General features: G+C 40.1%; 1 protein-coding gene across 1 annotated transcript; it reads right to left on the minus strand.

Moving 5' to 3' along the window:
• Positions 1-1,721: 1,721 nt before the first annotated feature.
• LOC124070696 (oligophrenin-1-like) lies at positions 1,722-20,900 on the minus strand. Its single transcript, XM_046410820.1, has 24 exons — positions 20,167-20,900; positions 19,021-19,116; positions 18,545-18,606; positions 17,771-17,842; positions 16,794-16,895; positions 16,585-16,695; positions 16,332-16,436; positions 16,099-16,228; positions 15,919-16,019; positions 15,705-15,796; positions 14,421-14,499; positions 11,993-12,026; positions 11,764-11,826; positions 11,088-11,162; positions 10,043-10,127; positions 9,606-9,664; positions 8,624-8,729; positions 8,387-8,546; positions 7,077-7,224; positions 5,942-6,238; positions 5,200-5,347; positions 3,997-4,047; positions 2,962-3,010; positions 1,722-2,815 (listed from the first exon to the last, which is right to left on the minus strand). The coding sequence occupies exons 1-24, from the start codon at positions 20,318-20,320 to the stop codon at positions 2,810-2,812; spliced, it is 2,385 nt and encodes a 794-aa protein (XP_046266776.1). The 5' UTR covers positions 20,321-20,900; the 3' UTR covers positions 1,722-2,809.
• Between the last annotated feature and the right edge of the window lie 3,228 nt (positions 20,901-24,128).

Raw genomic sequence — 24,128 nt, forward strand, 5'->3', positions numbered from 1 at the left:
TAAGCCTAACGCAAGATGAAAATAAGGTTAACACTGGGACATCTTTCCAAACATTTTCAGCCTACATAAGGTACGCAACAATTCAGTCTTTGCAGAAATATTACACGGCATCATGTGGGTTTTAAGCCCTGTTATACTCTTGCCATTTGTCCTGCTTCTAGTTGGGAGTTTTCAAACAAATATGTCAGAAGTTCAACCTTTCTCCACACTCACCAGATTTCTAATTATAATATAAATTATATTCTAAATAATTTTTCTTTTTATTTTTGCATCAGTTTTTACTTGGTAAAAAAATAAATGTTTTGCACTTACGTCACCTTGTCAACAACAGCTTCTGCAGTGGCGGGCCGTGCATTTGGTACCTGGGCCTTCAGTGGGGACATGATCTGACTTAGTCCACTTCTTAATACAACAATAATCACGTCGCAATTCTAATAAAAAAAAACAAAACAAAACATCGATACTATCCAAAAACGTAATACGACAAGGCGTGGCATTAGAGAGAGACGAATTTCGCATGTTGAGGATAATTACCATCATTAATACAACAAAAAAACAAAATTTAAGACAACTCCAAACCTCTACACAACAACTGCAACCGCGCCATATACATCATCCGGAGCAGTTCAAAACTGCTAGTCGTGCTTGGCTGTGACTTTTGCCCTGAGCGACCAATCAGGATCTGGGGATTCTGAAATCTGATTGGTTAAAGAAACAGTCAATGGCTAATATAGTCTAAATTGCGTGGGCCGGCACTACTGATTCTGAAGACCCGGGGCAGATTAGACTGACATGGCAACCCATAGAGGCTGAAATCTGATTGGACAAAAATCGAACATCCACATACACGTACTGGAAGCGGTGCAGCCGAGACACATGCTACGAAATGAGGAGAATGAACTGTTGGGAATAAATGAATACAATTTCATGGAACAAATATTAGAATTTAGGTTGTAAATGTAGGTCAGTGCCTCTGATAGTGTTTAGGCCAGCAGAGAAGGCCTTGCTGGCCCTGACGGACCACCACTGAGTTTCTGCATACATATTCATATTCCTTTAATAATGAGGTTTTTTATATATTACAGATAAAGCCTCTCCAATTCAATGCATTCTATACATTTAAAAAAGCTTTGGACACAAAGAACGATTAAATCATTAAATGTGTTGCATGATTGCATGGCTTTTGATTGATTCCAAATTTGTTTTCTAGTTCAGAAAAGGGTAAGTGATCATTATTGAATCACAACGGTGGAGTGCAAAACCCAAACTTAATGCTGGGCTGCCGGCCAAAAGCAAGCACCTATTGTATGGTAAAGATCCAAAATGGCACTAAGATCCCAAGTTCCTGTAATTGACTGACTTCCTGTGCAATGTGTCACTCTGCTCACTGTGCACTTCATAAAAAATAGCTGAGGATCTTATGTATTTAAAAAGCACTTTTACATCACTGAAGCTCAAACAGCATACACATTACTATACTGTTTTTATTTATTTTCCATTAAACATCAGGTGGGCCAGCTTTGGCCTCTGGACCCCACTTTGGACCACCTCTGATCTTGACTAAACTTCTTAACCCAATTCAGCGCAAATGTGAAACAGAACTCGTATGAGTGATTTCAAACATCAGTGCTATGACCAAGGAGAGCCAGGACTAAAGCATTATGCAATGGTACTGTAATACACAGCTCCTTAAAATACAAAATATTCATGAGTCATGTTAAGAACTTTTCCTGTTTATTTTCTTTTTTTTTTTTAAGACAAATCCAACCAACAACAACAGACTTTTCAAGTTGGGTTATCAAAAAACTAATGAAAACAACAATCTGTTTGAGAACTAAGAAAGAAGGAAACACTGGAGTGTTATTTTCACATACAACCACTTTTGTAATCCCAACAATTGGGTGCAACAACTTCAGGTAAACTTTAAGGATTCCCCTGTGCAACCTGACCCGCCAACATCAGGTAAGAAGTGAGTGAACAGGAGGTCAGAAGTATGGGAATGTTCATGTGAATCAGTACTAATAATTCCCTTCTACACCCACACTATCCTTATATTCATTATGTAACTTCCAACCACAATGACTGGTTATTAGGCTGATACTTCATAGCAAAATACTTTGTGTAATGTCTCTTCAAAAGTGACTTCAATCTAAAAGTTATGTCAGAGTGGATCGACTCGAATAGCTTCAGAAGAAATGATAGCTGTGGCTTAGAATGAATTTGCTTCACCAGTTCCTTGATAGGCCATACCATGGTCCATCTCATAAAAACTAGAGGTTAATATTAAGCCTTTTACATGTACAAATTAATAATGATTAAATGGATTAAGTCCCTTTTAATCAATTAGTCTTCTTTGGGTGATCTACTTTACAATGCTAAAAACAAGCATTAAGAGTACAGTCATCAATGTAAGCAGTTTTAAGGTGGTTAGTCTCCTCCAATAAAATCAAACATTCAATTTAACAATAAAATTACTTAAAATTGTACATTTCTTTGACAAAATTGTCAAATGGTAAGTAAGAAGGGGAGAGCCTTATGGTTACATCCTGACTTTGGAATAATGAGCCATGACTGCGTCAATTACACTGCAAGTTCATTCAAAAGTCTGTTTGCTGCTGTGTTGCCTTCCAACACTGTTATTAAAATTAAAAATCGAATAGAATCAAATACATCCATTCAGTTCTACTGTGAGCCATTTCTTCATTTAATCTGATAGTGACTGAGTTCATTTGTGTTGAGTCCCTCCAGCATTATGTGCATCCAACAGCACATGCAGCGGTCACATGACATGGCCTGAGTCTCCTCAACTTTAATTCTGAAGAAAGAAAACAAAATTATGAAAACAGTCAAAATTCGGAAAACAAGACATCGTTCAGTTCTTTACACGGGTAAAGTGCACTTGTGACAGATTTAACAGCATAAAAAGAAAAATACAGAATAAACTGTAAAATATGATCTCACCTCTTTTTTTACATTGGTCGCTGCTGACGGTGGCGGAGAGGTTGGTGGACTGCGCCAGAAGAGAAAAAGCAAATAAATTGCATGTCCATTTATGGTTTCAGCCCAGCAGACCACCCATGATCTGCCTTTAGGCCCTATACGCTGTGTTATAACATGTGCAGCTTCACTGCATCTCACACTGTGTGAGACCGTGTGATGTCAAGTTTTAGGAATGTCCGACTGCTAACAGGTCAGACTGCGCAAAGAAAGCCTGGCACGGTGTCGGACTATGATGAAAGCAGACAAGAAAATGTTAAATGCTTTAAGTTATTTTGTTTGCTTGCTACACTGTACAACCACCTGTTGTGATCCTCAGAGGGCTAATATCGACATAATATTCATACTCTCCGTTAAAAACTAGACAGTGTGCTCAGAATGTCCAACTTCTTCAGCTGTGGGTTAACAATCAAATGTCAAAAGAGACTTTTGTAACATCAGCATATCCTCCCTTTTGGACACAGTAATGTAAACTGAGTGTAACTGATAAAAGGAGATTAAAATAAAGAAAGAGATCAACTCTCTTTGATAGCACTCCCACAAACTCTTCCCACTCAGGCATTCTTCATTTACAGCCTTTCTCACTGTGTAGGAAGGACAGCAAGGACATTAACTTGGACCATCCAACTCATAAAAGAGCAGATGTGTGTGTTTCCACCTCCATAATTATCATCAATCATCAGTAGGAGTCTAGCGTGAGCCAAAACAGGAGAGGCCTAACGTAAGAACAGAATCAGCACACAGTGCGTGTGTGTGTGGTTGGGTTTGGAAATCCACCCAAAGGATTAAAAATCTTACGCTCAGTCCTTTCAGTTTTTGACTTAAAGTAATAATCTAATTTAATTAATTTATTAAATCTTTTAATAGCCATTCAATATAATCTTCACCTTCTGTTTTGGTTTTTATTAACTTTCATCTAAAGTTAAAAAAAAAAAAAAACACCCAAACACACATCTAATGTGAAACAAAAACAAAACAAAAAAAAAAGCTTTTACGTACCTGCCAATTTGCCTGGAGGCATTCTCAAAAAACTTTGTTTTAGAGGCAACACTGCAGAAAAAGAAGAAAAATGACACATAAGTATATAAGATTCTTCACTGACAGTCAACACATATTATTTGGTTTCCACACTTTCAACATCAAATTTAAGTACCCAACACGGCATACACGCATTACCATCACAGCACCAAAACTTTTCATACTGAGAGCTAATCATAAAAAAAAAAAAGAGGCTTAAACACGTGGACATTTCTCAGCTGTGCTGTGCTACAGTGATGCACCCAGATGTGGGTCAATTGCCCCCCAAAAAACCCAAAAGCACTGCAAAAGTGCCCTGTTAGATGCCTTTTCAGTGGACAAAAAGTGATACGGTACCCACTGGGATGCCCTCCATCTTGCTTCTACATTAAATAGTTCTCTGTGTTTATTATTTTTTATTCCAGAGGTGTAGTAGTTATAACATCTGAGCCACACAAGAATTTTTTTTCTAAATTTATTTAAATTTATTTTATTTTTATGTTAACAGGGGTTTGTGACTGTTTAAGTACACTTTCACAAACAAAACTTTCACGGTCTCAAAGTCGCAAACAAAGGATTTCGAAGACTCTTGGTAGACCCATTTCTTTACCCGCTCTCCAGGTCACAACCTGGCCTTACATCTGCGTGGTACCACAAAAGCCAACAGCAGCCATGTTTTCTTATGTACCTTTTCAAAAGCAGATATGTGGACACAGCAGATAAAAACAGGTTGTTATTTTACAGTTGCAGACCGTCACGACATACGACCACAGTTGTATGGCAACGGCACATGCAGATGCAGCAACTCCTTCAAACTTAATACATCGTTGTTTTAAATGTTCTTTTTTTGCAACTTTCTAGCTGAAGCATGTAATATCTGTGTGAGAAAATGTATTCATGACAAATTGTGAGCCAGATACAACAAACCAGGCAACACGCTCACTGTGTGGTCTCCAGTTTTGATCACGGAAACTACCAATGCCTTGAGGCCTGCTCGTCTTGACACACTACAATTTGCACGTCTGGCACCATTTCAAGGTAGCTTCAAGGTCTCTTGTTCTTAATAAAAACAGATCCAGCAGTTGAATATTTTCTGGACCTTTTGAACTTGCATTTTCATTTGCATATGTAAAAGTATCGATAAAAAGGTGGCAAAAAACTTTTGTATCTCTGAAAAGCACTTACTAGGATGTGGCTGTGGCTTCGCTGCTGGCCACACTCAGGGTCTTTTGTGGAGCGGGGCATCTGGAGGGGGGTTCAGGAGGCCTGACAGGAGGTCTACAAATGGCATGTTTTTCTGTGGGCTTCGCTCTGTTGAGACCGTCCGAATCTCCTGAAAAACAAAAACAATACTAAAGCTTCATTTAGCAGAACTAAAAGCAATTAAGGAATTTGCAGAAAAGAAAAAAAATGTCAATGGCAAAATTAAAGACTAAAGGCTGTGATGGGTGAGGAGACTAGATAGCACATTTTGATGTTAACCACAATATGGATCTTCTGGTACAACAACAAAAGATCCGTGCAACGACATGCCGAGAGTTAGAGCTTTGTCAGGTATGTACTTTCTTGGGAAAATAAGAAGAAAACTACAAATGAGCAAACACAACGGTGGCTGCTTCATCATCCATCAGAAATGCTTACATAGCAGCAATTTGACTTGCCACAAACAAGTTACAAGCAATACTTTATTTGAAATGAAATGGTGGAAAACTACTCACAGATGACTAAAAGCAATACCGGAGAAAACAAATTAAGAGGAAAAAAGAATGAATTTTGAATAATAATAAGAAGAAGAAGAAGAAGAAGAAAACAAGCAGATGATTTTCTATATCCTCTTCCCTTTTTTTTAAATCCTGTAACACCTGGGAGAAGTTTTTAGTAGGATTTAAGGAAACTGAGTCACATAAACAAAGAGGGATAGCCATACCTTCTCTGCTGGCTGATGTGCCCTTAAGAGGTGGTCTTTTGCTCTGGAAGGATGGTACTCTGCTCACATAGACTCCTGAATCTCCATTTGCAGCAGCAGAAGAAGAATCTGGCTTTTGCTTTGCATCATCAGAGTCCAATTGTCGTTCCTGACGGTTAGCTGGTCTGGGCAATAACACTTGTCTCGGAGGAGGCTCTCTTGGAACAAGTGGAGCACCGCTTACAGGTTTGGTTCGCTGCAGTGGAACGGGGCTCACTGAAGCTTCCCTGTCCAGGACGGAGCTGTCGTTCTGGCCATCTGAAACAACACAGCCATTAATGCACGATACTGGATACTCAGAGTGGACTCAACAGCTACATTGAGATAAAGACAGTGATGCTCTTGCTATCTGAGTAGCTCAAGGCTTCAAATGTAAATGTTTTCCACTATGAAATAATACAAATTATCTTGACTGAGCAAGATGAAAAGAAAAAAAAAACCTGAAGGTCACATAATAATACAGCATGCACATATGCCAAAAACTTTCTCAAATTAGTAACACAACAGACAGCATAGCATTTCATTGGTTTAGGATGATGCAGCCGTGGTTATGTGGCTATACCAAGTAGTAAGTTAAATATCACAGGGAGGACAAGCAGCAGATGCTCCAAATTTCTCTGCCACAGTGTATGAAAGGATGGAGACACACCCACTTAATGAAGGGTTTAAACAGACAGAAAATTACATGATTTAGACAGAGGCACTGAAAAAAAGGACTAATGAAGATTAGATGAGTTTATTAGTACTTAAAATAAAAAAAAAGTACCAGAGAAATTCAAATTCATCAACTATAAACCAGGAGGTAATGAAGAATGAAGAAAGACAAGAAATAGATTTTGATTTGACATTTGTTGACAAACAAATGTATGGCTCCACATTTAGAACTTGATGGACACACACTACAGTAAATTACATTTTTATGTACTTCAGAAAATGTTAACATTAACAATGTTAACAATGTTAATTTCTGGAATATTAAAAAAAAAAAAAAAAAAAAAACATTAAAAATAATCTACTGTATATTCAGCACAGACAGGATGGGATAATGATGAGGAGGATGATGATGACAATCAGGCCAAGGGAGGGTGATAATTACTCTCTGTGTGCTGGAAGTGGTCGTGACTAAGAGCTTGATAAACACGAGGTGGTCGTTTGGAGATTGTGATGGGCTGCCGCTTCCTCGGGGTGATCCGCGGAGGAGGGACAGGTGGGGCGGTGCTGTCACCCGGCATGTAACTGAAGATCTGTGATCACATACACAAAAAAAAAAGGTTTCAGTGACACTTAGGTTCAGTAGCTGCTATTCCAACTACATGCAGCCTTAGTTGAATGGAGTGCTAAACATGAGAGAGCAGAATAAACAGCTATTTTTATTTACACTGACCTTCACACAGGTCGAGAATTACCGTGGGTCCAGTTATATATTTAATGCCATTAGCGCCAGATCAGGAGCTAATTGCTCAAATATCTCGAGATAACAAAGCTAGTATTCTTGTGACAGTGAGATAATTCATCTCATTATCTCAAGAAAAAAAAAACTTGGTTTCACAAAGATATCATGAGAAAACAACTTCTAAACAACTTTTACTTCTAATGTTCAGCAGATGTCAGGAGTGTACAGGCAGCATACTGACAACTGTAGCAAATGCTTTAAGCTGAAAATATCAGATCAAAGAGAACCCATTATTGATCAATGCATCAGATCATTCTTCCATCTTATTTAAATACAAACTTTATTATACCTTCCAAAATCCAAAATCCAAATCCAAAATCTAAGTGTGGGTAGTCTCTTTTCCCTTTGCTATTGAGAACAATTTTGGTTGTAGCCTATTGGACAGTAACAGGTCTGCTTTAGGTTGACCACATTATGTAATGCCTATCGTTTCATTCTGGACCGAGTCCACACTTTACACAATAAAGTATTTTCAGTTCCTCACCAGTATTTATTAAATCCATCAGTCAGTTGACATGGCATAACAAACACTCTATACAGATAGAGCACACAGTTTACTTTCAAACTCCCAAACTCTGAGAGCAGCATGTGTACATCACGGTCCTCTCTTGTCTCATGAAGTCATTTTCTCATTATAAATTATTAGATGAAGAAGTAAGAATTTTGTTTTCTCAAGATAATGAGATAAATTAATACTCTGATGAGAAAACAAGCTTTGTTATCTCCAGATAAAATAATGAACTCACGATCTCGAGATACTGGCAGTAAAAAAAAAGATAACTGGACCCACGGCGGGTCTTGGCCTCCGTGCAAGTGGAGTCAGTACAAAAACCAAATTTGTGATTTAGTTACTACTACAGCAAACACAGTAAGAAGGACTCAATTAAAAGTTCAATATTTTTAGGAAATGCACTTATTCTCTGATTTTTGGTCACATGAGTTTGGAAACTTACCTTTTTGTAGTACTCAATCAGAATCTCTACGACTATATTTTGGAACTTGATATCCAACATGGCTGCCACAGTATCTTCCTGTGCTCTCATCAGTGTGGGTCCGAAGACAACGGCCATGTTTGAAGGAGTCATCAGGTTTTCGTCACTGTGACTGCACACGCTGTGAACAAACATCAAGCTCAGTAGCTTGCACTGACACGCTAACGGTAACGCACAACAACGTAGGCTGGCACGTACTTGACCAAGTGTTTAATAAGCATCTCCAACATCTCCCGATTCTTCTCTGGTAGCTTGTAGGTAAGTGAATGAATCTCACTCAGCCGAAAGTCCAGATTATCGGACTCTGCCATACAAAGACAACACATAATTACCCAATGGATGAATCTTAAATAAGGTTCCCGTTGTACAAGATTCCAGCTAGACAACAGAGATCTCTGATATTTCTTTGGTTTTCACATGGTTTCATTGAGATAATGCTGGCAAAATTCACTGAAAACATTCATTATGAAGAAAAGGTACAGTTATACATAGAGATGAAGTGTATGGAGTCAGGTGTGGCCACACACCACAATAGCACAGCATGAGGAGCCCCCATTCACCTACTGTAGGACCTTTCCAGGGAACTGTGGCCAACAGTTGTCCTATTGTAACAGGCTGACAGAATGAGGCTAATGCTGTTAAACTCATTGTTCTCTCCGTTTTACAATGATGTTGTGTGACAGATTAAAACAAACAGCAGTGAGGATTTCTTTTAGTGTCTTCCAGACTGACCCAATGAAGCACGTTAAAACTGCTGAATCTGCAGTCTGCACAGCACTTATGGACAAAAGCCTTCTTCTGTATCTTACATCTGAGCATCTGTCTTATACTTACAACATATTCTTAAAACCAAGAACACACTTAAATTACAAGTGCAGACAATCAATTTTATACTTGTTGTCATCTTTGCAAAAAGAAAACATGTGGACAACATAAATACACATGGAGAAATAATTCTCCTTATGGCAAGCTAATATGTGGGGACATGTTTTAGGTGAAAGCGCAAATCAACATGCAAGTTTGCTAACGCCATGGTTTTTTTTTTTTTTTTGTCAAGGGAATGTTGTGGGCAAAACTTTACACTGTGAGAGAAACAGCAGATTGAGTATGAGACATGTCAAGACAGTAGGTCTGGACCTGACAGTGTACTGACACAAACAAACAAAACATCATGACTTACTTGCAGCACATATGAGGTCTCTGTGTAGACCGTAGGTCATCAGAGGTTCAGACAAGCTCCTGCAGATAAATACAGCCATCCGTGAGTAAGTGCAAGGTCACGGTGCAGTATAACTCACAACTCACCACAAGAAAAACAAAAATGTTGTGATTTTTAATTAGTTCAATTCTTTTGATTTGATTTTATGGAATTATATGAGTCCAGAAAAAAATTGTGCAAAACTTCAAATGAGTCAGACTTGAGACCAATTAAAATGAAATGTATTTATAATTACTTCATCATTATTATTAGATCAGAATTTTATTTCATTTATAAAGGAACTAATACATAATAAATTACAACAGCATGAGTCACAGACCTGGAACTACACAGTTTTAAACAGTATTTTCCACAAATGATTTTCTTACTCACATGTATCTGCCCCCTTACAAACATACCTGAGGTAAAACTTCAGTGCACTTGCAATGGTTTTAACATCTCCGTCGCTGCTGTAGAGATCCACATCTCCTGGGTTTGTGGAGTCTAAGATGGAGCAAAACAAACAAAACTGAAAACCGGATGAAATAAGAACCTTTGGCTGATCACAGTAACTGGCTAGCTGTGACATGTGCTTGCCATAATTAAATGATAAGCAATATGGAGCCAGGAACTCATTAGGGTTAGAGTTACAATAACTGGAAAAATTGCATAAAAAAAGTGAGAACAGGCTTTTACAAAGAAGACATTTTGACAGACCACAGGAGGAGTAAATAATAAAATGAGTGATGGCTGCATTCCATTAAACTGTTTCAGTTTCAGGGTTCTGATGTTGCACATGTTGGCTCACTGTCATGGCTTGCTGGGAATACAGCCATCGTTAATGTTTTTAGTAACACCGGTGCTTTTCCTCTTGTGACAAGTTGAAATTTGTGGAAGAAGTATTCACATTATAATTTAAGTGGCCACTTGGGGGCAGCAGAAACAAGCTGTAAAAACACCAGCATGTGATCACCTTTCCATCCAATATTCACTCTCTTGTAGCTCTGTTTTTGGGCTCCACCGTCTCCTGAAGGAGATATCTGGCTTGTCATCTGATAAAAGCTCAACCAGGTTAGTCACTAACTTGTTTGCCTGTTTGGTGGGCTTATGGAGCTTTTTCACTGGAAACAAAATTATGCCTTTAAAGCACTAAAGTTGAGCTGGAAAATAAAACAAATGTGTTCTACAAAGACCTGTTGAGCTGAGATGAGGAGCAAATACGGGTAATCATTATCTGTGGTTGCGACACATCATGCACATTCTATTTCTAAAACTACAATTTATAGCATCCAGAGCAGGTCCACTGTGTGTCAGCCGCCTGCTGACGTTGCCTCGTCCTTCATACACGCAAGCTTCACAATAGTTGCAAAACCTGTTGTGTTGCACAGCACGGCAGACTAGTCCGAGTGAAGAAACACAATGGGTGGACAGATGTAGAACATTTTCACAGGCTTATTCTCTTACCAAAGAAGGCATTTAAAAGCTTCTGCACTTGGATGTTGCTGCCAACTGTTCTGTACACTCCTTCTTGTGTGACTCCTGTGAGGAGCAGAAGGGGGGAGGTAAAAGGAGAAAAGGGGAGTGTAATTTGGACAAATACAGAGCAGTGGAAATGTACCACATGCATCTCCTCAGAGCCTGCAGGAGTGAAGATACAGATGTGCTTCCCTGATTATAAATGTTGCATTCAACCACTTGGTTGGAAACCGAACAGATCATGACTCACATTAGATGTTTATGGATTGAGTGCTTAATTCCATCCTTGTAAGATGAATCACCATACTGGAGAAACATATTTTGAATGTAGAATTATATGGTTACATCTGACTTGAAGATATTGGGCCTTAAAGTTTTAGTATGCATGCAGAGAGGAGGATTTGTTAAAGAAATAAGAGGCAAAAATCAGTCTTTACAAACATCTGACAGGCAGGCTTTAACAGTGTGTGATAAAGATGTGATAATTAAGGGTCTGTCTCATCTGAAATAGTCTATTATTATTTAAGACTGTTAGAATGGTAACGAAGGACATTTTTTTCCCTGCGAGCTGCCTGCAGGTGGGGCAGCATGTAACCTACGACTCAACTACGCCCCCCTCAGGTTAACTGACAGAACTAAAGACAGCTTTAATGAGACCCTTTACCTTTAGTTTCAACATAGTTGATGCACTTTCGCACAAACTTGAATCCAGTTTCATTCAGTTCCACTGTGGTAGTGAAAGAGACAGAAAAAGTGAGTTGGTTTAACAGCAAACAATTATTTTAGGACAAAACAAGATTACAGATACATTCAGTGAGATGTAAAAATTAGATATTTTGGCTTCAAACATCAACATCACATCTTAATGCTGGGGGTACTGACAACTGACTTACTTTCAGCTTGCTTGTGAATTGGGGAATGATAGATCTGAAAGGAAAAAAAGCAAAAGGAAACTGAATACTGTGAAACAACATTAAAATCCATGACTGGCCATGAATATTCTGCTGTTATTTCCATTTGGATAAAGTGAAAATGAGTGGGGGGAAAAAACACAAAGCTACTCCGCTGAAACCATCTTCCCAGATACATTAATCGTTTCCCATAATCCTACAGATTACAGGCAGACTACAGGCATAATTTTCTATTTTAAGTTGTGAACAGCATCAAATTGGAAGAATACAATAATAATGAAAACAGAGAGAAAACAGGATGGGGGGAGAGAATGTGTGTCTTGTTAATTGGTAGACAAGGACTTCACAGCACGGGTGACTGTTGTGGTGAGAAATAATGCTGTCACGCACTGATGTTGATCCACACCTGATAATAGAAAGGCTGCTACGTTTTTCTGTTTCGGAAAAAAATGACTCAAAATCTGTTACTGTGAAATGACAATTAGTTTTTTTAATGAAAATGAGATCACATGGTAGCTATGCTTTAGAAGTGAGAAATATCATCTGTGGATACAAAGATAATGAAGCTACCATCAGAGGAAAAATTTACAGACCACTGTTTGCCAATATAAGAATGATTGTTTTCATTTCTGTGGCTAAAACAAGAATGGCCAAAATGTGCATCCAATCATTTTTTTTCTTTTTTCCTACACTTCAGTGCCAAATGATTCAGCGGAAAGTGCACAAGAGGGGGCCGTGAAGTGGTCTGCAAACTTAGCATTACATTTGTCATTTTGACTCATTGGTTCATGCATATGACTGGACAAATTTGCCAAAAGAGCAACATGCAGGAGTGCAATGGACAAACTGGCTGCCTGCAGAGAGAGACTGTCAGAATCATCAGCCTGCTATCAGAGCTCATTGGGAGGTTTCTCTGATATTAAGGCCAACATGCATGTGAGAAGCTGGATATTTGTCATTTCTGATGGGGGAATAACTTGAAAATGAATCTATCACTAAACCACTGACTGATTACTTTTCTTGACTAACTTTACTTATTTAAATTTTTGCAGCTCTTGTGTTTACTCTAAGTGTTTGATACAAAAAACTACACTGACTCAGTCAATTAAATATACAAGACAATGCAAAGTTTGGTACTCAGCAGACTGACAGTAAGAGCATGAGGAAGTGTCAAAAGGCACAGTATTTATGGAAACATCCTGAGGTGTAACACATTACAGCATGCACAGACACGTTGCACCAGGAGGCCCATGTATGCTAACATAAAGTCCCCATCACATGACTAAAAATAAGCACCGCTGCACCATATAGTTCAGCTATTCAAGGGGCCTGCAGCAGCATTCGGGGTGCAGAAAAGTCAGAGATTATTCTGAAAGGACACCACAGAGCTGATCCTAGTACAGACTGAAAGCTCAACGTCTCTGCGGACCTGGCAGCAGTGCAGTGCAGTGGATCTTTGCTTGAGAATATTTGGGCAAAGTGTGTGGAAAAGCTCTTGTGAAATGCAGAAGTCATTATGAGGGAAGTTGTACAGGAAGAGGGCATTGAAAAGCATGCCTTCTGTTACTCTCACATCCTCTGATCGTGACATTTATTTGTTTTGTCCACAACTCATCTGTCACCAAACCTAAAGCACCTGATATGAAACTTATCTGAAGAACAAAATATTGCTTAAAGCTACAACCAAAGGAGAAGTCAGCAACATTTTGCTAATAAGGCGATTTGGTATTGCTTTCCTTGCATGAAAGCTGCTGAATACAGAGACAGAGACCGTGGGAACAGCAAGATCTGTCAGATCCAAACATTTGGCAGTTTTATCAGGGACGAATCCATTAACACCTAAACCTAATCATAAAAGCAAAAATAAAATCACTAACAGTGTGAACTCAGCCCTGCTGGAGGAGGCTACAGAGACTAACCAGAAGTCATGATTTAGTCACACTGATGCATAATGTGCCAAACAAGCTTCATACCATCCCTCATACGCCTGTCAAACAGCAGCCAAAAGGAGATCATCCATGCCTGCATCCTGCAGTGCTTAACACATGTCAAATGTGAGCATTTGACAGTGAAGATAAAACACATTTATTTTGGTGGAACCCAATTAAGAAGCTGTAAATGAGTGTAGCTTATTGCCAATTAGCTTGCTTAACCGGCCGCCAACATTTAGAGGCGGTGTGAGTGATTATGGAGAAAGAGATGCCAATTGTTGAGTCTCATTCCCAGTTCGTCAAATACCAACATGGAAGGAGATCAGCACCGCAGCCAGTAGCCACATCAACCCTCCCCCCAGCCCTCCAGCAGCTGAGTCCATATTGCATTACAGATAGTTTGGCAGTAAAGCAGTTTAACAAAAAATATACATAGGAGAAGAACATTCTCCTATGAAGAAGAGGAGAAATGAACTCACAGGCTCTTTTCCATCCATGGCCTGCATCCACAACTTCCTGTCTCCCTCCGAAAGAGCCTGGAAAGTGACGGCTGTATTTCTACGGAAACAGTAACAGATCCCATCAAAAGGCAAATGTTGCAATGAAATTATTCAGTCACAAGACACAGGGTTAGAGCATCCTATCATCTTTAACATTTAACTGGTTGTATTACAAAAGATACAAATTATACAAGCAAAGCAGGAAATCCAAAATAACAAGAACACCATGAGAACAAAGACTCTGAGCATCTCTGACAACTGAATCCCGTGTGGTAACGATGGAGGCATTAATGGAGATGAATAAGACAAGCAATGAAGGGATGATGAAATTCAATTATTACAATCTGTCTACTACAGAAGCAACAAAATCCGCTGCCAACTTTTGCAACTTGTAGGCTTGTGAATCAATAGTTAATGGGACAATGGGTGTCACGAGTTTAAAGCTCTTTCTGCCAAGTGCACTAATCAGCTCTAAAAATCTTAAAAAGATTCTTGTGAAATAACTTTTATATCAGCTCTAATGTTTGGGATGGAAGATCCAAATTCAGGTCTATGACTGAAGCTCTCACATGTCAGTATGGCAAATCAGCGAATCAAACGCTGGCCTTCATGGGATATAAAGACAACTGATCCAGGGTATTAAGAGTAGAGGAACATGTAAAGCCTGCAGGATTATTCACTGTTCTTTTGCTCCTTCCAAGAAGGTCCAAGGTCAGGGTCAGGCACCAGCATCAGGAGCATTTCAGGCTGGCCCTAAAAACATCTTGAGCCCCCAACATTATCTCCTTCACTAGACATGCACTGCCACCTTCAGTTTATCAAACAGCCAACTCCTTATTATGTTGTCGTTCCCTTCGCACACTGGCACAAATTAGTTGCTCAACATTCAGAGACACTTGCAAGCTCTTAATGCATAATTCAAGCAGCTTTTAAACCTTTAAAACGCCCCGTCGACACGAGTATTTCCACATATTTCAAGAAGCTGGAACATGACAGAGCAGCCTGTGGCTCAAGTGTCTATTAAAATGCATTTCGTGAACTGAATGGCCTGCTTATATAAATATGAGCTTGTTGTGTTCCTTCCCCTGAAATCACTGAGTTTGCCATCTGTTTTTCTGCGCGCACCCGTTGCTTAGGGATTGTTTGGGCTACAGTCCATTTAGCCCTCACACTCTGTCCTTGTAAGCCACCTGTTCACCTGTTTATCCCACAAGGCTCTCGTGTTGCCTCATCTCACACGTTGTCACATTTGTTTGCGCTAACCTCTCGCTTGTTTCCACGTCAAAGCAAAAGCGCTTGTCTATGGAGTCTGTCTTCCGGCGGACGCAGGAATTCACTGTCAGCTGCATGGGGCCCTGCAGGGGAAGTTGAAAGAGTGGCTGGTATGTGTGATGGAGACCATGACAGCAGAGCAAGCAGTGCGGGCACATAAACTTGAGTGATATTTTGTGATGTTTATTTCTTTGCTGTGAAGCACCTGTTTAGTTGTGGGCTTCTGTTCACAAGGCACCATGACCAGCAGCCTCCCTTCCTTGTGATATTTGCAGTAATATTTGACCCATGACACACCCAAAGCCCCTGTTGGGACAAAAAAATACATTCAGGCAAGAGGCCATAAAAGTATCAATTATCTTCGATATACACCTAGTACACTTACACTTCTCCTGACTGTACAGATAACCCTCCATCGGCAGAACACTGTGCATTTTACAGATCTGCGACGGGCGTTTCATCCTTTTCATCAGCTCCTCCATCTCCTCGCGAGTGCTCTCGTAGTGGTTTCTTGTCTGCAGGAAAAGACCCGACAGCACTTTAGACTGTTATGGACGTCCAATTACAGGACATTAACTCTCACTAATGGCATCGTTTGTTGCCAATAACACCACTTACGTTCTGCAAGCTGAGCTGCAGCTCTTGCTTGTAAGGCATGAAGTCCTGAGTCATCTCCACAGTCAGGTTGTTGAGAGTAAAAATGCTGTGAAGAAATGCCAGCACCTGTCCAGGCAGAGCACCAATGGTATACTTAAAGACTGCTGACATAAAGAACATACTGTTGGACTACTGAGACTTGTTTTGTTTTGTTCTGGGGTTTTTTTACAGGTCAGCAAAAGAGAAAGAGTGGGAGACCACAGGAAGCACTCACAGGCTCCACCACATCAAACTTCTTCCTGTCCTGGACCTGATGGATCTGGTACACGTACTCCACAGACGAGTCGTAGAAGTTAACTCGCTCTTTGTCCAGGAGTTCATCAGCCTGTAGTAAAAGAGAGAGAGAAAAAAAAGGAAATTTCAAATAGTGGCCTTTTGTCGCTCTGTACATTTCACTTCTGATGAGTACGTGTTGTACGTCACCTCTTGAAGCTGACTCTCTTTTTTCTTGGCAGAAAGATTCAGGTGTTTGTCCACCTGGGAGTAGTATTTTTCACTCTCTTTCTCAAACTTCTTTTTCTTTTCCTACGGGAAAGATGAGTTAATTGTGAAAATGTAACATGTGATCAAATCTGCCACAACCTGACTGTAAGGCAAGTTCCCTAAAAAATGGACATTTTGCTAGATGCTCCATCCTCCTCATGAACTCAACTGATCTTTCACTCTTCATTTTAGAACATTGTTCACTCACATGCACTTTGACACTGGAAAGGACAGGAGACATTTTTCTTTTACAGAGAAACCCTGATTTCTTAACCCGTATATCGTTTTGTTGAAATCAATGGTTAGTCCTTTAAACTTCTGAGCAAGCCGCAATGTTTAAGCTTCATTTAGATATTGGAACAAGAAAAAAAAAAAAAAGACACATTCAGATATGTAGAACACTTCTATCATGATATGTTTTTACTATAAATTCATTTTATTACAGTAAGAGGCTGGTGTATAAATACACACCAGGGAAAAAAAATGTCTCTTGTGTTCACCAGAGCACAACCAGAAAGAAATTCAAATGGCAGTAAGACACCCTGCAGTGTTTCCTGAAGACTTTTAAAGTCAAACAAAAAGCTGGAGCACAAAGGGGCTCACATTAGAAAAAACATGAACTGTTCTCAACTACAGGCAGCTTTCATTTCAGTAATAGAATATTAAAAACTCTTTCAAAAAGGTATGAGAATAATACGTTTGTGGTTCACCAACTAAATGTTTCACACATGCATGTATGTATAAATATATTTGAGGAAGCAGCTTATAACACCCCAGGGGGATGGACAGGAAGTTATTGTTAGCCTTATGATAATTTGACGCTGCGTGCACAGAAGCAGTTCAGACAGAACCGACTTCGTTCACACGAATGAGCCAAACTTCACTCACAGAGCGGCAGAATCAGCAAAAACACTCACTTTGGTTACTCCTATTTGCTCCTTTCTGAACTTCTCCAAAGGCTTGATGAGCAGATCGGAGGCGTTCTGAACCTGAACAGGCAAACACAGGGCAGCAATTAGCACAGTGCACAACTAAACAAACACACACACACCCATACAGTATGCTGCATTGCCTGCTGGTGGACACACTCTTTAAGACAGTATGTTGTAGATAAACTGGGTATCTGTGGACCGCAAAAAAACGTTGAAGAGGGTGCGGGTGAGTGTGAAAATGTCCATCAACGCTCCCAGCCATCGCAAGCACAATTTACTACCCGACCTGCACTTTGAAAATCCTCATGTCATGACTGAAAGAGAAGTGATGTGGGAAAACTTAAATGATTTGGCGTGTGAAACAGCAGGAGCAGAAGTGATAAAATCCAGCACGAGAACATATCAATTTTCAGGCAATATGAAACTATTAGCAAAAAGGAGAACAGCAAACAAACAAGTGAACTGAGGACAAAATAATTAGCAGCATTCCTATAAACAAGCATGCACAAGGACACACATGTACACAGAAAGGAAGCGTGTGGCTGCGTCTTATGATAACATATTTAAAACAACGCAGACAGCTCAATAAAACGTACTGTATTATGACAAACAGAAAGTTTGGTATCCGTAGCGCAACGTGCTACCAGTTTCCTTCTAAGCAGTCTAATCTTAAGTGCAGAATGTGTCAACATGATTGTGAATCACTAATGAAGGGTCAGATGGGACGCAGAGTCAGCGTGGAGGAAGCTGATAACCCACCAGCATCATCCTGTCGTGCTCTACTTCCTGCAGGAGTCCAGCAAACTCCTGGAACGACTGAGCTAGGGAGAACAAAAGAAAAGATGAGGACCAGAATAAAGGCTTCGCACATTCTTTACTGTTACAGGAAACACAACTGAGCGGCTGAATAAGACACACAGCACACTTGTTTTACATGCGTCTGTCATTACACTATGAGGCAGTTTCTGTTTTTCTAAGCCGGTGTATCACCTAGTTCCTCATATTCAGGTTGGGAGGAATTACAAAGTGGCAGCCAAAAATGTTCCTCTCCACTGAGGTCAGGTTTATTCAGCTTACTCTGCTGCAACATGTTTTAATTCTTCAGATAACATTAGCAAACACAAAAACCTGCTGAGGTGACGCACGAAATGCTGTACAGGTTCTCTAAAGGTCAACATCATGACTTTGACAATCAGCGAATATTCAGTCTATGTTAAGGACCTGCGTGACCTTACCGATGTTAATCTCATCATCTGTCAGGGAGTCACCGATGACGTCGAACTGGAACATGCTGAGAGTCTGTGAAAACTTCTGTACCGCCAAAGAATAGCCTATAAAAAGACCACACAATTTAGTCCTTTTGAGAAAACTGAATGCCTTAGTCACAACTGCCTTTAACTCCTATAAACATTTCTTCATTGTTTTTTTTTAACCAGCTCTCATGAAGTTAAGCACCGTGCAAAATTATTCCATCTGAACAGTCTTCATTTTTCACTGGCAGGAAAGTCTGAAAAGATATCTTTGACAGGTTCCAGCACCACAGCAGCACTTTAAGAAATATGTCACCCCTGCTATATCTGGGATTTATTAAACAAGAAAACAGAATCTGTCAGGTCAACTCTGTAGGACATGTTTTCTCAGGAATATGGTATTTTAAAGCCATCCTAAAGCCTTCAATCATTTCAAAAGTTTTTCTTCCATCATCAAATTTCTGTTTAACTTGTTTATTCTTTCTTTAATTGTGCTTTTTTTGTTGTTTTTCACAGTGTAAACAAAGTGCAAGGCGGAAGGCTCACATTACACAACATTAACAGCTGGAGGAAGTGAAAAAACGTGCAGCATAAGAAGTGATTTTCATGAGTATCTCTTGGTGCACTTCACCCAAACAGGCAGCACATGTGACCTCTGGCTATTATCTGGGCTGAATGTACAGTGTGAATGTACAGCACTACTACAAGCACCTACAATGACACTTTCTGTCTTCGAGGTCAAAAGCTTGTCAGTGGGCAGCGTCGTTTCCCCCTGCCACACTGACCCAAATATACACCATCTACAGTGCACTGTCACTGGCTCTGGTCCATACTATCAGCCTGACTGTGGGACCACATTAAGACCAGCAGCAGAGAGATGGCACATCACACAGGTGCTGTTCGGAAGCGGACAGCTGGTCATCCTGCACATCTGTATCAGTGCACAGAGAAGGCTGTTTGGTGTTCTCCCACGGGAGCACCAGGCACCTCCCTAAATTGATCTTGTAGGCCCCTTAAAAAAAAGGCCCCACTGATGCTGATCCTCCAAGCCTCCTCACATCGTTTTTACACGCAAACGTGCACACAAACTACTGCTGATTTCTAAACAAATGAGATAAGCTCTAAGTTTACCTTTGATTGCAGAGATTACACTGTTGCCATCTTTTATCAACTCTTTGAGAAATTTGCTTGTCCTCTCCAGCTCTACTTCATAACATTTGAGAGTCTCTCGGAAGTCCGGGCTGTCCAGAAAGCAGTCGCTGAACTCCAGAGGAGGATGCCCCATCTTCTCAACAACTGGGTTTGTTTGTTTTTCAGTCGATAGTATCAGTGAATTTGTGTTAGTGAGCCACGCAGCCTACGCTCGTCCACGGCGCACAGTTCATTGCTGTTCAGCTGAGGCGACTCCACACGCTCATCTGTTCAGAGGAGCAGGAACCACGGTGTCCGTGGTGTCCGGGGGAGCCTGCAGCCAGCTGCTGCCCACGCAGGAGGTGCGCTGAACGGGGACGAAGGCCGGCTTGGATTCACGTCGCTCTTCTCTTCTCTTCTCAAACGTAATTCAAATGAATCCTGGTGCTCTTTGCTACTTTTTTCCTTGTTGTGGTGTCGTGATTAGAAGAGCGGCTAGAATCCCCAGGGACGCGAACCGTTCCGAGATATTTCACACTTTCGCCAAACCTCCTTCTGTCCTTTACCTGAGTTTGAAAAACATTTTAAACGCACACAGTAAACATCACTCAAACAAACAGTGAATACGTGTTAGTAAATATGTATTTTTTTCTGACAGATATATACTACAGATCATTAAGTGCCACATTGTTGACACAAAGTGTAACACAAAGCTGAATGGAACGTGACCAACTGGCTTTGGCCTCGCTAAAAACTCCCCCCTTTCCACACCCAGGAGGTTCTTAAAGGGGCTGCAGCTGCACAGTTTAAGGAATTGTGTTGATGACGCCGCTTTCAAGGACTGTCGGACATTTTGCCAACACAAACCTAAATGCATTGTAGTATTGGTGTAGTGCTCTTTCCTTTCTCCTGTTCTCTGTCAATACTGTTTAAAGTAAAATGAAATGTGTGCTCTTTCTTTAAAGAATATCGAAAAATAAAGAAATAATACGAGATGAAATACTGTGGTTTCCCGTATGTACTCCACGCATAATTAGCAGATCATTAGCAGATACAGTGAGGAGATTATTATTTACACAGTTTTCTTAAGATGCAGTGACCTGCCACACAAATTTATGTACACTCTTTCAGACTCTCTTCTTCTTCTAATTTTACCTCTTATGTCTTACTAAGTCATAGACAATTAGACAACTAGACATATGGGACTGCAGCTGAGGTGTTTTCTGCTTCAAGGGATCACAAGCCTGTGTGGTCAGATTCCTTAGCTGTTCTAAAGGTTTGATAAGGTGGTTTATGACTTTAAGAATTTATGGTTTATGAATTTACTTGGGGAAGCACCCCCACACTCCCACCAGCGAAGTGCTCTTAACACTCAGCTGCTGCAGTAGCCAACAGACCAGCATCTACTTCTAATGTGAATCAGCAGATAAAATAAAGGCTGATGAGCTTGCTTTTACCTTGTGCGTGAGAATAATTTTAAGTTTAAAGAAGCTCATGATAGAGACACACCTGCACAGAGCCCTGAACACATCATGTGAATAATAGAAGCATGTGATAATGACACGGTGAGACACACCTGCATGTGGCTGGGTGTGTGAGCCGAGGATCACGCAGGCGCGTTTCTCTCCTGAAACAAGAGCTTGAGGAATGTAAAGCTGGATCACTGACTAAACTCCTGTTGGTGTCACTGAATTTACCACAGAGCTTTAACTTTCGCAGACGGAGGGAAAAATATTTAGCCATTTAGATGTTGCAGTGACCGTTAATGACCCCTAGATGTCACCCTTCAGACTGAACTGAAGCAGATTGCAAAGCTTGCCTGCAAACACACCCACACACACCCACAGCTTTAAACGCTTACACGCTCACTGATATTGTCAGTGTCAGAGTACATTTATATGCCACTTCACCAGTGACTGATACTGGATCAGTTCACAAGATGCACAGATTCAAAAACGAAACCCACTGCTCACACAGATTAAATCTTCTCTTCAAACCTTCATTCACAGAAATCAGAAAAGTTAGAAATGTTGCAGAACAGGTCACAATGCATGTTAGATCATCCAATGGGAGTGTCTCCACATACTTACACATCTAGTTGGCGCTGCCAATCTGACAGGTAGCAATAGCAAATCAAATCAACAATTAGGTAACTTCATGTGGTATAGAGCCCTCTTTGAGTCTTACGATCTAAGTGTGAGTTTAGACATTTTAATACTTTGCATTTCACTACGTTGAAACTTTCTGTTTCTTTATTTATGTTCAGTTTTCACTTTTGTATTGTGACAGTGCTGTGTCACAAAACAAACCCTGACCTTCATCTAACCCCGACCAAGTGGTTGGTCAGGGTTAGAAAAAGATTGCACTTTGGATTCATATTTTACCCCACAAGGCTGCAAATTGTCCTCGTGTCTCATTGAAAATAGCTGGTTTTTGGCTGAAGCGGTCTCAAACAGCAGTCTGCAGCTTGTCAGCTGTCTCACCAGGGCCCCACCTCCACTACTCCATTCTCCTCCTCCAGAGAAGAAAGACCCTTTCAGACTACATGTAATCCAAATTTAGCATGATATATACTAATGTGATCCATATGAAACACAGAAACATAACATAGTCACTGTGTTCAGAAATATGCCAACATTTAATTCTGGAGAATGGGTTGCAAAAACATTTTAATATCCATTTATATGCGAATGATTTCATCTTGTGTTGCTGTCGGCTCCACTGCAGACCTTCATCAGATTACAGTTGGCGTTTAGCAACGTCTTTTTGAACTGATTTTATAACTGATTGGAAATCTAATAGATTAAAAAGCATTAGAAATAGAATTAGAAATACTTATTACTTTGAATTTGTCCCACAAAACTCATACTGCAAAAGCTTACTCAAAAAATGTTAATGCAAATTTAATTCCCGAGCTTGTTTTCCCCTTGACAACAGAAAAAAAACAACAACATACAATCATCTATACTCTGTCCACACTGGATTACGGGGATGTGCTGCATGCTCACACTGTGTGCTGTCACTACCCTTGTTGTGATATTGTATATCGTGTCCTCTATTGTATACTGTAACTGCAAGGGAATGCGAAGCTTATTGTGAGGGAACTTCAGGTGCTCCGTGTGTCTGTGACTTCCTACAGGTGAAAATAATCATGTAGTAATTTTCAAAAAGTGTATTTGATAGGAGCTACCTAAACATCTCAGTGTTAAAAATGGTGACTCAAAGAGCTTATTCGGTAAAAAAGAAAGAAAGAAAAACAAACAAGCCTTCAACTCCGCAGCAATACGTCAAACTGTGTTCAGACTGAGCAGATTAAATCAGTGATTAAATATGAGGAGGGCAGCAACGACGTGGATGTAACGTCTGTGGAGAAAAACTAGATGAGAGACTGATTATTATGATAATAAACTCTTGTCCTCTTATCTTTAGATTTCCTGACTTATTCTTTGTTTTAGGCCTTTATGTTTTACTCCATATTGCGTCAAAAACGGCCTCCACTTCCTCTGCACAACACAGCACAATGAGGATGAGAGGACACACTGCTGTCCCCACACAGATTCCTCAACCCGGGCAGAAATTAAAATGTTTGATCTGAATTCTGAAGCTGTTTGTTTGGCCCGTGTCAATGGGGCTATTGTATGCAAATACTGTGCACAGAAGCATATGACCTCTCCAGTGCAGGGCAGTGGCTAGTGTGAGAGAAATCATTAGCAATGCAAAGTCATGGTGCTCTGATACTCCTGTTCACAGTCGCACACTGAAAAAAAATCTGCTAACGTCAACATAAATGTTTTTGGATGTGCTTTATTCCGAGCTACAGCTGAAGGTAAGTCTGCTTCATTTCTAACTCTGTTAACAGATCATGTAATGACACTTTGTTTTCAGTGTGTGTTCAGCTCATGTACTTATGGCAAGTTCATGCTTGACTGTTAGGTCTAAACTTTACTCAGAAGAGTTTGGAA

Source organism: Scatophagus argus, chromosome 14, assembly GCF_020382885.2.
Source record: "Scatophagus argus isolate fScaArg1 chromosome 14, fScaArg1.pri, whole genome shotgun sequence".
Classification (NCBI taxonomy): Eukaryota; Metazoa; Chordata; class Actinopteri; family Scatophagidae; genus Scatophagus; species Scatophagus argus.

Bases quoted from the DNA above. Each gene is read 5' to 3' on its own strand.
- LOC124070696 (XM_046410820.1), bottom strand. From the start codon at position 20,320: ATGGGGCATCCTCCTCTGGAGTTCAGCGACTGCTTTCTGGACAGCCCG. The intron at 18,607-19,020 runs GTAAGGTCACGC...TGTTCTCCCTAG, and splicing joins AGATGATGAGATTAACATCG to CTCAGTCGTTCCAGGAGTTT. The intron at 16,696-16,793 runs GTGACGTACAAC...CTTTTACTACAG, and splicing joins AAGAGAGTCAGCTTCAAGAG to GCTGATGAACTCCTGGACAA.